Source organism: Penicillium daleae (genome assembly GCF_028827525.1).
Source record: "Penicillium daleae strain IBT 16125 chromosome Unknown utg000007l_segment0_segment0, whole genome shotgun sequence".
Classification (NCBI taxonomy): domain Eukaryota; kingdom Fungi; phylum Ascomycota; class Eurotiomycetes; order Eurotiales; family Aspergillaceae; genus Penicillium; species Penicillium daleae.
Genome location: NW_026623155.1, coordinates 2,796,611 through 2,809,325, shown reverse-complemented (window position 1 = coordinate 2,809,325; position 12,715 = coordinate 2,796,611). Strand labels below are relative to the sequence as shown.

The 12,715-nt window shown below is 49.2% G+C and overlaps 7 protein-coding genes across 7 annotated transcripts; 4 read left to right on the top strand and 3 right to left on the bottom strand.

The window, feature by feature from the left end:
• Positions 1 to 263: 263 nt before the first annotated feature.
• N7458_008196 (uncharacterized protein) lies at positions 264 to 1,763 on the top strand (the record flags this gene model as incomplete). Its single annotated transcript, XM_056911578.1, has 1 exon — positions 264 to 1,763. The coding sequence occupies one exon, from the start codon at positions 264 to 266 to the stop codon at positions 1,761 to 1,763; it is 1,500 nt and encodes a 499-aa protein (XP_056764404.1).
• A 583-nt stretch (positions 1,764 to 2,346) lies between these two features.
• N7458_008195 (HpcH/HpaI aldolase family protein) lies at positions 2,347 to 3,177 on the top strand (the record flags this gene model as incomplete). The annotated part of the gene is made up of 1 exon (XM_056911577.1): positions 2,347 to 3,177. The coding sequence occupies one exon, from the start codon at positions 2,347 to 2,349 to the stop codon at positions 3,175 to 3,177; it is 831 nt and encodes a 276-aa protein (XP_056764403.1).
• A 57-nt stretch (positions 3,178 to 3,234) lies between these two features.
• N7458_008194 (fungal specific transcription factor domain-containing protein) lies at positions 3,235 to 4,455 on the bottom strand (the record flags this gene model as incomplete). The annotated part of the gene is made up of 1 exon (XM_056911576.1): positions 3,235 to 4,455. One exon carries the CDS (start codon positions 4,453 to 4,455, stop codon positions 3,235 to 3,237), a length of 1,221 nt encoding a protein of 406 aa, XP_056764402.1.
• A 1,737-nt stretch (positions 4,456 to 6,192) lies between these two features.
• N7458_008193 (uncharacterized protein) lies at positions 6,193 to 7,787 on the bottom strand (the record flags this gene model as incomplete). Its single annotated transcript, XM_056911575.1, has 2 exons — positions 6,193 to 7,353; positions 7,407 to 7,787. 2 exons carry the CDS (start codon positions 7,785 to 7,787, stop codon positions 6,193 to 6,195), a joined length of 1,542 nt encoding a protein of 513 aa, XP_056764401.1.
• Positions 7,788 to 8,272: 485 nt separating this feature from the next.
• On the bottom strand, positions 8,273 to 9,124 carry N7458_008192 (uncharacterized protein; the record flags this gene model as incomplete). The annotated part of the gene is made up of 1 exon (XM_056911574.1): positions 8,273 to 9,124. One exon carries the CDS (start codon positions 9,122 to 9,124, stop codon positions 8,273 to 8,275), a length of 852 nt encoding a protein of 283 aa, XP_056764400.1.
• A 524-nt stretch (positions 9,125 to 9,648) lies between these two features.
• Positions 9,649 to 11,437, top strand: N7458_008191 (fungal specific transcription factor domain-containing protein; the record flags this gene model as incomplete). The annotated part of the gene is made up of 4 exons (XM_056911573.1): positions 9,649 to 9,682; positions 9,730 to 10,618; positions 10,671 to 10,731; positions 10,787 to 11,437. The coding sequence occupies 4 exons, from the start codon at positions 9,649 to 9,651 to the stop codon at positions 11,435 to 11,437; spliced, it is 1,635 nt and encodes a 544-aa protein (XP_056764399.1).
• A 272-nt stretch (positions 11,438 to 11,709) lies between these two features.
• On the top strand, positions 11,710 to 12,693 carry N7458_008190 (D-3-phosphoglycerate dehydrogenase; the record flags this gene model as incomplete). Its single annotated transcript, XM_056911572.1, has 1 exon — positions 11,710 to 12,693. The coding sequence occupies one exon, from the start codon at positions 11,710 to 11,712 to the stop codon at positions 12,691 to 12,693; it is 984 nt and encodes a 327-aa protein (XP_056764398.1).
• Between the last annotated feature and the right edge of the window lie 22 nt (positions 12,694 to 12,715).

Sequence of the window (12,715 nt, the reverse complement as noted above, 5' to 3'; positions counted from 1 at the left end):
CCATTCTAGCCTAGCCTCGTTTATCGCAACACCAATGTCTTGAGGCATAAAAAGGGTTATGACACAATATTTTGTTGGCCGCAGATGCTACACGGAATCCGCTTAAATTAGCGCCAAGTCCTGGACCCTTCCCGAGGCTTCGCGACTGCAACGTCCTTCATGTTATTTTCATTCCCCAAGCCCGCTTTTTAATCCTCAGTCTATCTGCAAACAACTCACCTAGCTCAATGGCGAGGGAGACACGAGCACGTTGAAGGCTCATCATGTCGAATTTAACCGTACCCCTTGCTGCACTCGCCGTAACAGTTAGCAGCCTCGTTAGACCCACGGGTCGAGCAACGCTGCTAGAAGATGTCCAGGCCAACATCAAGACCTTCTCACCCTACCAGTCCGCCGCCATTGTCCTTGGTCAATCTATCGACTTGATTAACTGGCGATTGACCAACATCGCGGAAATACATGCTAGTCTTTGGGCTCTCGCTGGCGTCCAGTTCTATGTGCCCGAGACCCAGTCCATGACATCGGAACTGAGCCATGGGGTACTGGTCACCTCGGCGCGTCGCATATTCCTCGTCGGAGTCGCTCTGCCTTTTTACCTTTTCTTGGTCATGTCTTCCTGCCACTGGATTATCAAATGGTCCACCACTTTTCTGCTTGCAGAAGCAGCAATGATTGAGCTGTCGGCTTGTTATTTGAAGGTATCGTGTTCCGGTGTCGTGTTCCACACAGACTGGCCACAGCACCCAATTGTTGGCAAACGATTTTTCGCCTCCGGCCCATGCCCAGGAAATCATATCCAAGAGCCCATCGAAAGAACCACTATTCACAGGAATAATGAGAATGGCAATGATCATGGTCAACACACTGCAGGGGAAAATCTTTGTGATAGGGTGCGCCATATCTGGTCCCCAGACACTCGTCCAAATAAAGAACTTCCCGTAGGACGACATCCTATGGAGAACATCCCAAACATCGCGCACATTACATCTCCAACCGGTCCCGTGTTGGTATCTTGGACATGTGGACATTGGCGTTGTCTTCTCTATATGCTCTTACGCCTTCCCGTCAAAGCACTCTTTTACTCTGTCGTGATTTTTGATTTCGCATTGGCAGCGTGGTTCTTGCACGACAACATGCAGACCGTTTCGATTCCCATATCTCGGTTTCTGTTAGCAAAGCGACTTCTCAATGACCTGCTCACATTCACATTTCTATGCGCGGTTCTCATTGTCGTGGGATTTACGATCTATCTCGTTTTGGTGGTATTGGTGCCTCGGATATTCCGTGCATTTGGCTTCTTTCAGCCGATGCGGAGATTTCGCGACATCATTCATGACCTTCCATCCTCGGTCAAAGGCGTTGGTCGATATGGAGTCTTCTGTATATCGATCTTCATGTCATGGAATGTTGCTCGCCTTTTAATGAAGCGCGACCCAATCCTGACCGATTCAACACTTTCGTACATCATCGAGCTCCTCGTCATGCCTCAAGTTACTCTGTCGATATATCGGCGCATTTTCGTTCCGCCAAATTCAGGTGATCAAATGCAAGACGCGAAGCAGCCCCACTATGCCTCTGAATTTGTGCCAAGTGATTTGCCATCCACGGGCAAGGTAGACGAGAGCGAGCAGTGCAGCGACGACAAGATTAAGCAGGAAGCCAGGGAAAAACGGCTCATATCATCCTGGACCACATTTCGCTTAGCCATACTCCTACCGAATGCCGCTATTTGGATCTTTCGCCGGTCTACAAGCACTGATTAGTATGGTCTTTAACCAGCGATCCAGACCTACGCTGAGCTATATAACACAGTCTCCGCGAAGGGCCGCGACTCGTTCGCCGACCAAGGCGAACACATTTGTATCTGATGGCCAACTAGTGATAAAATTGATGATTGATATGCACGACAATCTGAGAAAAGGTAAATCTTTTTGATGCGTGACAAAGCGACATCCTCTTGCCCATGGCGTCCCATCTTCTACGCAAGATCAGTAAGGTCGAGCGAAAAAGTACTTTCTTCTTCGGCCGTATTGGATTCGAATTACCAGCTTCCGAATAGGAGAGTAAATGAGCCCCATTAGTTTGAAATTGAATCGGCAATCGACCCCGGCTATTCACTTTTCCACAAAGAAGGCATGTCTAACCTATATCGCGGGGCGGGAGGGTGTTCGGATACCCCCCGACGGCATCGGAAATCCTCCGGTAAGAGTCATGAAGCAGCTACAGCCATCAATATCTGGACTCAAGCGTATATTTAAATAACTTCAAAACTCCATAGCTATTCATCTTCTCATATTGCATGACTATCGTTTGTGATATATTAAGATTATCCAAGTACTGTTCACCATGGGCTCAATCCAAGAAACGACTTTCACCATCCCCAATCCTTTCCGGACCCGCATTCTCAATGGCGAGATCACTCCTCTCTTGTCTATCAAATACATGGTCGGCAATGAAATTGCCATGATGGCCAAAATGGCCGGTTTCCACGCCGTCTTCATCGACATGGAACATTCATCTCTCGACATGCGCACCGTGGCCCAGCTCATCCTGGCCTGCAACTATGTCGGAGTTTCTCCCGTCGTTCGCTCCCCTTCCAAGTCTCACTGGCACATCAGTCGCATTCTCGACGCGGGTGCTGCCGCTGTCGTCATCCCCCACATTGAGACTGTGCAGGAGGTTCGCGATATCGTGCATCATGCCAAGTACGCACCGCTCGGTGCTCGCGGATGCACGAATAACCAGCCTGTTTTCAACTTCCAGCACGTCCCTACTCTCAAGCAGAATGAGGCAATGAATACCCAGACTATGCTCATTCCAATGATTGAGACTCCTTGTGCTGTGGATATTGCGGAGGAAATCTTCGCTATTGACGGTGTTGACGGTGTTCTGATCGGCTCCAACGATCTGTGTGCAGACCTGGGCTTTCCGGGGAAGTATGACGACCCGCGGTATCTTGACTCGGTTACCAAGGCTATCAACGCAGCCAATAAGTTTGGAAAGCCAATTGGTATTGGAGGTATTGGCGGACGACTTGACCTTCTGGAGAAATGGTTCTCCATGGGCGCAACTTGGTCGTTGAGTGGCGCTGATGGCGCCATCCTTCAGAACGGGATGAAGAAGATCGTACAGAACTATGGTGAAATCAGCTCAAGGCTGGAAAAGAGCAAGCAATAGCTGAGAGGTTGATTTGACTAAGTTTGTTCGTGTACAACTTCCATATACTAAGTATTGTTACATTATGATTTGCAAATCAAAAGGATCTTCCAAATACAATGTCGGTGGAGGGTCACCATACGCATACTCGTTCAAGCCAGCTTCCATGTTCCACAAGGCATCGTCCCCAAAGATATTCCAAGAAAGAACGGATCCATCGGATATGGAGGCGTCATTGTAGAGAGAATCAACTGCGCCATGCATCATTTGAGGATCCTCTAACTGAGTGTCGAGAAGTGGCAACCCTCCCGGGTTTTGTTCGGTGTGGTTTTGGATAGAGCCGAACCCGCCAAAGGAGGGAATTTGGATGTTGGGGATATTGTCCTCATTCCTTTCGTTGTGGGAAACCCCAAAGTTAGAAGCAGAGGATTGGTGGAAGAATGGTGTCGAAGCAAGAAGGCTATCCCCAGGTTGTAGATCTGACTGTAAATGTCGACTGTATTTGCGAATGACATAGCCGCGGAGCGCCTCGTAGACGGCGACATAGCGCTTTGCATCAGACAAGTCGACTCCCATCTGCTTCAAGATATACTCGCAAGTCGTCACAGCATCGGTTCCAGCCTTCATAGATGCAGGATCAAAATCCCCTACCACGGAGAGGCAGTACATGATAGAAAGCCCAGCGGTGAACAGCATTTGAAAGTAGCTCCGTGTGAATGTGATTCTCTTGGGCTCAAAGAGCTTCCAGAAAGCAGTTATTGCCCCAGCTGCGCATTGCAGGCACAGGGACAAAAGATCTCTTGGTGGAATGCCATTCCGCTTAGGCACCAAATCGATGGCCTTCCTCACTAGCTGCAGCCGCTCTCTGAAGTATAGAAGGTCGTACCAGTCTTGCATCTCGTACAGACTCCGTGGGTTATCAAATGAAGGAGTCGTACGGCGCCATCCGTGGAGTTTAGTTAAAAGCTGATCGAGTTCGGCGTAGATAGCTCCCCTGGCTGTAGTTTTATGCCGTGCATCTCTAGATGTTACTTTGTCGCCAAACTTAGAATGAATCGAGGAAGTGATTTGACGGAGTCTGAGGCAAGCGAAGAAAACAGACATCTCGGTGTTCGCACCACCAGACGGCGAATGGAGAGAGGAGGCGGCACAGAAGGCGTCCAGGTTGGGAAAAGACCCAGATTCATCCGCGGCCTCTATGTCTTCATCATTGGCATCCGCTGGAAATCCAATACGGATGTATTTGTCTGAAATGGCGCACGGACGGTCCAACGTGATAGAGCTATAACGGTCAATCATGTAGCACTCCCAGAAAACCCTTCTCTGAAGCTGCTCCTCCAAAAGGCTGCATTTGGAAGCCGGAGAAGGGGGTTTGTGGAGACCTTGCTCGATGCACAAGCGCATGCATAGACGAAGAATCTCCCAGATGGAGGTTCCTGATCAAATTTCTGAGCATTAGTTTTAGATCTTAGGATTCACGCGAAAAAGTTTCCTTACCGATATGATGGTAGATTGCAAACCGCCCAACAAGCAACAGATCTTGAATTGACTCGAGGCCCTTGGAAAGTATTGTGTCGTCGAGATACTTGATCGCCGAGAGATAATATCCATACGGATGATGTTCGATTATTCCGTTGCGATAAAGAACAACAGATCCCACTGCCAATATCATGAATGCACGAAATAAATCATGATCTGAGACATGCAGGGCCCGAACACCCTGGTTCTCGCTCTCGTTCCCCCTGATTTCCGACGGAAATGCGGCATCGCGAATCGTCAGCACTTCTCGTCGGAGAAAGAACGGATTCTGAACATGGGACCCATTCAAACTGATACAGTCAGTTAACAATATGAATCATAGTCTATCTAACGACTCTAAAGTCAGGAATAACTCACTAGTTGTCGAAAATCTTTTGACCCTCATCGGCTGGGGGAAGAGGATGCGGCTTGATGCCCGCTTCGGCGGGACCAGGATGTCTCGTCAGGTTTTGAAGCAGAGTTGGATCATGTTCACGCCATCCAGAATCTGCCACCAGATGTCGCATGAAGCTGCAGCATGGTTGTGAGCATTGGATCGTTCACGAAGCCGCCATCGACTAACCTTATGCCCCCTCCTTCCACAAAGTTAGGTGAATGGCTACCTTCCTGGTGATGAAGATTACTGGGGTTGAATGTTTGAGAGCTATGTCGAGGCTGCATTGGGCCATGGGCATCTTGAGACAAGACTGTGTTTGATCTGTCTCTTTCATAGGCTTGTGCTTGTTTCTCAAGTGTGCTGATCTCCTGCTCCAGGTCACCAATATATCTAACCGTTGGTTAGTGGAGGAGCTAAACCAAATGTGACTCTGGGATAGAGGGACTGACTGTCTACTGAACGTTTCGTTCTCATCTACTCCCAGGGTCGTGCATTCCTCATCATGTTTCACGCATAAGCTGCATTTTGGACGAGCGTTGTCGCACTTGTTCGAAGTTAGAATGACGTTCTGACTAGGCACTTATGAATGTTACCTTGGCTTTTCGTGCATGGCAGAATCGACATGCTGGAAGGCGCGGAAGCGGATTTGTGCCTTCAATGGGCTGATATGGCAAAGTCTCGAGGACTGGCGTGGTGGTCTCCATCTCAAAGTGAGAGTTTCATACGGCCATCTGCATCAAGTTGGAGTCGCAGGTTACATTGTTCATCATACATTGAATGTAACCATTTTTTTCATCCTGTGATTGACACAAAATGAGAAGCAGAAAACTTTGGGGTATAAAGTGGGAAATTCAGAGTGTTTGACTTGGTCAAAGAAGCTCTGGAACTTGGATCGGCCCTCGCTCCAGCGCCTAGAGCGACTCCATCAGGTGACCTCCCGATACAAATGCAAACATGCCAAACAGGTCTAGGTTGTACAGAAAGTTGACTTGAAGTTGACAGAGAGGTTTTACGGGTGGTTCAAAATCAAGGATCAATTATTTACTAACGAGTGCTACTGAGGTGACAAGTCATTCGATATTGGTTGTGAAAAGCCGCTGATACTGCCAACACGCTTCCGATTACACAATATATCTAAACCCATTCTGGACTGCTTTGCGCTCGTCCTCATCTAAACGCGCAATGAATAGCGCGTCAGTGACGTCGGCTTCATTGGCCAAGCTTTCAAACTTCTTGTTTGCACGTTGGAGCATAAAGCGAAGCGTTAGAATACAGCAAAGTCCTAGTGCCTGAAACGCCAACAGGCAGCCCCAAGACTGACGGTATGTTGGTGCGTATTGATCCAACCAAAAGTAGTTCGCAAACAACGAGGCGATATTGGCGCAGGTGTTCGCAATGCCGATAGCGACGGCTCGCTTGATGGGCGGCTGTGTAATTGTCGAAGAAAGCCACGCGTATGTAGTCGAGTAAACTCCGAATGTACCGCAGCAAACGAGGAAAGTGAAGGCATAACGAGCCCAGAGCGAGCCATCAACGGCGATCAAAAGAATAGTGCCAATAATTGCAACGCACTGGGAAATTCCGGATGGGATTGAGCGGGTTTGACGTCGATCTGCCGCCCATGCCCACGAAAGAGCCCAGAAAAATGCGACAAGGTATGGTGGCGAGGTCAGAAGTAAGACGGTGGTGCTGTTCTTGAACCCCAATTGCTTGATTAGGGTGGAGAAGAAATGGGAGTATGAGATAGATGCAGTGGTAGCCATCTGAAGGCAGGCAAAGATCCAAGTTCGAACGTCCTTCGCCGCCCACATCAATCCGCGAGTAATGGGCACTTTTTCCTCATCCAGCACGGTATCGCTACCAGCGTCGGCAGCTACGCGGCCCTGAGCCACGACCTTTTCCTCCAAGGTAAGCCATTTGGTGGTGCTAGGAAAGTCTGGCAACACAAAAATGGCGATGGTACCGACAACCACCGTAACAAGTCCTTCAATGATAAAGAGCCACCTCCATGATTGCAAGTGGCCAACACCGTTCATGCCAGACAGAATTCCCGCCGAGATCAGTCCAGCAAAGGCGTTGGAGAGAAGGATACCACATATCAGAAGAGCCATTCTGACACCAATTTCGCGCTTTGTGTACCAGCAGCTAAGGAAATATATAGCTCCAGGAAAGAAGGGAGCTTCCACGAACCCGAGGAAAAGCCGGACCATCAATAGACCAGGGGTGTTGTGAACGGCGGCGGTGCATCCACTAGTGATAGCCCAAACAATGATGCATGTTGGCTGGAGGAGCCATTAGCGTTGATCAAAGGAAACTGAAAAGGAGATGAGTTCACCAGGTAAATGGATGGACGAAGTTTCGTCATCAAAATGGTAGAAGGCAGTTGCATGAGAATATATCCGGCCGAGAAGATCGAGATTGCAGTTTGATATTGGGCACCTTTCACACCGGTATCCTCCTGGAGTCCGTACAGACGAGCCTGGGTGATGGAATTGCGATCCAGGTAATTGAACAGATAGATAATGACGACGAGAGGTAGAATTCGAGTATCGATCTTGCGACGTAGTCTCAGCTCAACATCACGGCGGAACTCGGGCTCGTACGAGTTGTAGACCGCCATCACGTCGAGCGAAGCATCACCCTCTCTATCTTCCACCCAGACATCCTTGCCACCCACTTTGGGGTCATCCTTGTTTATCGGAACGGAGCTGGGCATTTCAACTTGTTGTATGAACGAATTCAGGTGTGAATGCAGAATCAATAATAGAGCCCTGTACAGCGACTTGCCCCATTATTGTATTTATATCTCGGTGGTCGTGCTATTTCCACATTCATGTACTGACTGCAAGACTTTTCCCCAGAGCAACACTTTTTTCTTCCCCAGTCTTGGTATTTCGGAAATTCGCCGATGGCCAGTTAAAGTTCACTTTGACGCAGGTATTAGATTGACGGAGCCACACATTATTACCTCCAGACAGATCAAACTCAGGAATTATGTCGAAACAATATATGACCGTATAGACTAAGAATGTTGCCTATAGTACATTCTTGGTCTAGTGGTAATTTTTCCCTATATTTGCTTTGACAAATTAATCATGCCATTCCAGGATAAAGCGCGTGTTTGATTCGTAATTTAGATACACAGCCTTAAAAATCAACAGATGCTTCTGTTTCTTTCACCCCACCCCCGCAAAACCGATCTCAGTCAGCGAAGAGCTTTTCTGGGGTTTCGAAGAGCATCTTTCGCCATTGGACTTCCGATAACCACCCCCGCAACACCTCTAGCTCCTTTCCTATGTCCACCTGCGTGGACACCGTCCGTGAGTCGTCCAGTCTCTTATTGCTATCCACATGGGGCCAGTCACTACCCCAAAGTAATGCATCAGGCGCAGCCTCCGCCAAACTTTGAATAATTGGCTTCATATGCCGTATGTCGTCTGGACTTCGTCGATAGAGACACGAGATCTTGACATACAATCGTCCTGTCTGCAGCATTTTCAAAAACGCTTCAAATTGTGGCGTACCGATATCGCGGTGTGAGCAGCAGGCGACATGATCCGCAATAATGCAAAGTCGGAAAATTTCCGTGTCGTGGATAATAAACTCTGAGAGTGAGGCCCATGTGGCGAGGCTTAACTGAGCCGACAACCCCCAGCCCCATCTCTGAACTGCGTATGAACGGGCGAACAGACGAATTTGCTCTTCTAGAGAAGAAGAGTTGGGCACGGACTCCCCTAGAAAGCCATGTATACGAACATAGCGCACACCAAGCTCATGCAAGGCATCAATATCTTGGTTTGACAAAGTAGTCCAACTCTGATCCATGCATATGATTCCACGAGCAAATAAGTGGGGGAATTCCGTGCGAATGCGCTGAAGATGGTCCATCAAGCCATAGTGGCCATTTTCGATCGATGCCTGCACCAAGACGACTCGGTCGGCTCGGGTCTGGACGACCAATTCCTCTAGAGGAGCAGGAGGAGGTGTGTAAGTTCGTGTAGGTTTGAATGGATGACATTCCGGGTCAAGACAGTGAATGTGAGTATCCCACATCTTTAAACGATGGACTTCCATTATGTTGCTATCACCGTGCCATGAGATGAGAATCTCAACCGAAATATTGACTCTTGATATTCAATAAAAAGGTGGGGCAGATATAGAACTGGGCAAGGGCCAATCACAATTCGCCAAGATCTGGCCGGCATTCTTCCGTCGATGAACGTCGCAGGATTTCCGACGTTCTGCAACTCATACGATCATTCTGCTCTCGCCTCTGATTGCTGGCCAGACCATGAAATCAGGGAGTCATACTACAAGGATCAGTACACCTGGATCAACTCCACGATCCCGTGGTCAAGCGTGTGAGAGATGCTGGAAGCGAAAACAGAAGGTCTGTTAGGAGTGCATCCACAGAGCCTTTGGCAGCGGGCGGCATGAGGCGATTCTGGTCTTATCCACTCGGATAGCAGAGGCTAATGCAAAACAGTGCGATAGAAAACTACCGGAATGCACGGGGTGTATCGGGGTAGGTGTGCGATGCGTTCCTCGGAAATTCCCCATTGAGCCAATCACGAAGAATGGCGGCAGTCTGTCCCATGCTGCGGTTCCCAGGTCAGTGCTCACATTCGTCAGAAGTGTCTGTCTATACGTCGTTGCAGCCACTGAAGAGGACTGTAACAGCTATGTAGAGACATTGAAAAGAAAGCGCGATGATTTGGAGGCCCGCATACGATGCCAACGACCGCACCAAGCTAGTCAGCCACCTGCGGAGCCTTTGCATAACAACCAAGATGCACACCCCGAGGGAATTCTCGGCCAGCAAAATGCCACAGATAACACTGTCCAGGCAGCAATGGGCGAGATTGGCTTCCTGTCTCGCAGTGCCATGGCAGAACCCCGGGATGAGACCGGTGGCCTGTCCCAGGAACTTTCCATTGGACGTATGCTACGGTCGACGCTGTCTCTTAACGGAGCCAACCCAGCGCAATCGATCATAGATCCCTATGGACAAAGTGTAGCGGCGATGGTTGACCCATCCATGACGTCGAACAAACAGTTGGCTCTTCCATTCATCACTCGCTTTGTGGAGACAGTAGGAATGCAATTCCTTCACATCGACTCCAAAGAGCTACTGGAGGACTCTGAGAAATTCTTTGACACGTCAGACGACACCACCAGTGATCCTAAATGTCTTTTACCGGTCAAAAGATTCAATCTATATCTGTCCATGGCTACTGGCGCACTACTTTCTCCTGGGTCAGGTGGCCTCCAGGGACTTGCCAGTAATTATCATGCCGCTGCCATGAAGCTCTTCCCTGGAATTATCGAAAGTGGGACTAGACTGGATATTCTATATTGCATGTTGTCACTCATCATATACTCACTGCACAGTGCCCTTGGTGGGTCAGCTTGGCACTTGATGGGGCTGGCAATGAAGAAGGCAATCGCTTTCAGATTCCATAAAGACGTGGACGCGGATGCTCAAATGGCCCCAGGGATGTTGAAAGCCAGACGCAATGTTTTCTGGAGTCTTTATACCCTTGATCGGTGAGTCTCTCTACTTGGAACCGTCACAAAAAAGCTACTAAATGATATACAGAACCATCAGCACAATAATGGATCGACCGTTTAGCATTGAGGATGAAGATATAGCAGTCTTGGTGAGCCAACTTCTTCAAACTACTCTCCAAAATTCCTTGCTTATCGATGCTCAAGGGTCCCGAGGAATATGAGAAAACTGTGCCAGCTGGAGGCTGTGACTTAGCTTGTCACCTGGTATCGCATGCCAGATTCATATCGAGCATTCGCGACGCTCCTTCGAAAAGTGTGCTGTATCATTATAGCAACTTTTGTTATTGGAAGGACTGCGCTACTGGGCTCGATCAAGCCGCTAAATATCCACACGTTCATATAATGCGCCTTTCATGCCGGGCAATGAGCGAAATCCTGAAGGTGAAGGGCTCGATAACCATCGAACCTAGTCTGGTTCGCAGCTCCAGCAGCATTGAGAAGGATTTCATCAAAGCATGTGTGGACTATATCGAGGACGAGTACCAGCGGTCCGACCGTGGTGAATTTGCGGGGAGTTTTGTGGATGCCTACGATATTTTCAATGCGGGGGTGATTCTCATTTGTTTGACTGCAGGGAAACCGGCCTTGCCTCAATGCGAGGCCAATATTGTCAATAAGTGCACTGCTTTACTCACGCTTCTTGGGGAGAGGTTTTCTGGCCTGCGGGTCTTCCGCCGTGTGTTGTGGGCTCTCTCGGGTTTGGTCCTGGGTGAGTCCACGAATGACCCGATCATCTGTGAGCTTCCCCCGGTCATACCTGACGGTATCCGAGACTTGATCTCCGAATTCTTTTAATATTTTTCCCGACTTTCTTCTCCAATACTCCATTTCCCGCCTCCGGGGCCTGGGCTGGGGATGAGGTTGAGTTATCGGATAAGCTCCGATGCGTCCGATGGGGATGGGAAATGTCCGATCGCGTGAAGATGGGTGCAATCAGCAAGATGAATCATACTGTGGTATTGATTTATATTGGCCGGCCAACATCACTCGCATGAAAGTTATCCGTGTCGTCTATCCTCCTTTCCTGGTCTTCATTTTCCTCTTCCAGTTCCCTCAATACCACCGCGATGGCTCCTGGACTTGCTCATGATAGGGATCATCCCCCGACAAATGGCGCCACAAGCTCCAAGCCCACCGTCTACGTCCTCGATCAGTTCAACCCCAAGGCTATTGAACACGCCAAGACAATTTTCAATGTCATCCTTCCTGAAGATGAGGGCTTCTCAGGGTGGCGGCAGAAGGCATCCGCTCTCCTCATCCGAGGCTCATATTTGACTGCGGAGGACATCGCCAGCTGCCCAAACCTCGTAGCCATTGGCAAGCATGGAGTTGGCATTGACAAGATCGACCAATCTGCTTGTGCAAAGCGCGGTATCAAGATCTGTAACACACCTGGTGCCAACGCACGCGATGTTGCCGAGCTAGTCCTTGCGCTAAGCATGACCGTTGCTCGCGGTATTCGCTCCATCACTACTCGCCAAATGACCAAGCCCGTTCCAAAGGAAACATGCAATGGCCTCACGCTCCACAAAAAGACTCTTGGTATCATTGGCATGGGAAACATTGGCCGTACCGTGGCGGAAATCTTCCGTGGGGCTTTTGATGCCGAAGTCGTCGCCTTTGATGTCTTCATGCCCGACAATGCTTGGCCACACATCCCACACGATCGCGTATCAGACGTCCAAGAAGTCATCCGAAGGGCGGATGTTCTTTCCATTCACGTTCCATTGACCGACGAAACGAGGGACATGATCTCCTACAAGGAAATTCGAATGATGAAGCCCGATGCTATTCTCATCAACGCCGCTCGAGGTGGAATTGTGAATGAAGCAGATCTCACCAAGGCGCTTGCCGAGGGTCACCTTTGGGGCGCTGGTCTAGACTGCCACGAGCAGGAGCCCCCTACCTTTGAGAAGTACGGTGCACTATGGGAAAACTTGAATGTCGTCAGCACACCACATATTGGCGCAGCTACTACCCGGGCACAGACTGCGAGTGCGATGGCGGCAGTGAACAATTTGTATGATTATTTGACGATCATTCGAACTTAGATCTAAATAACCTTTTTATACT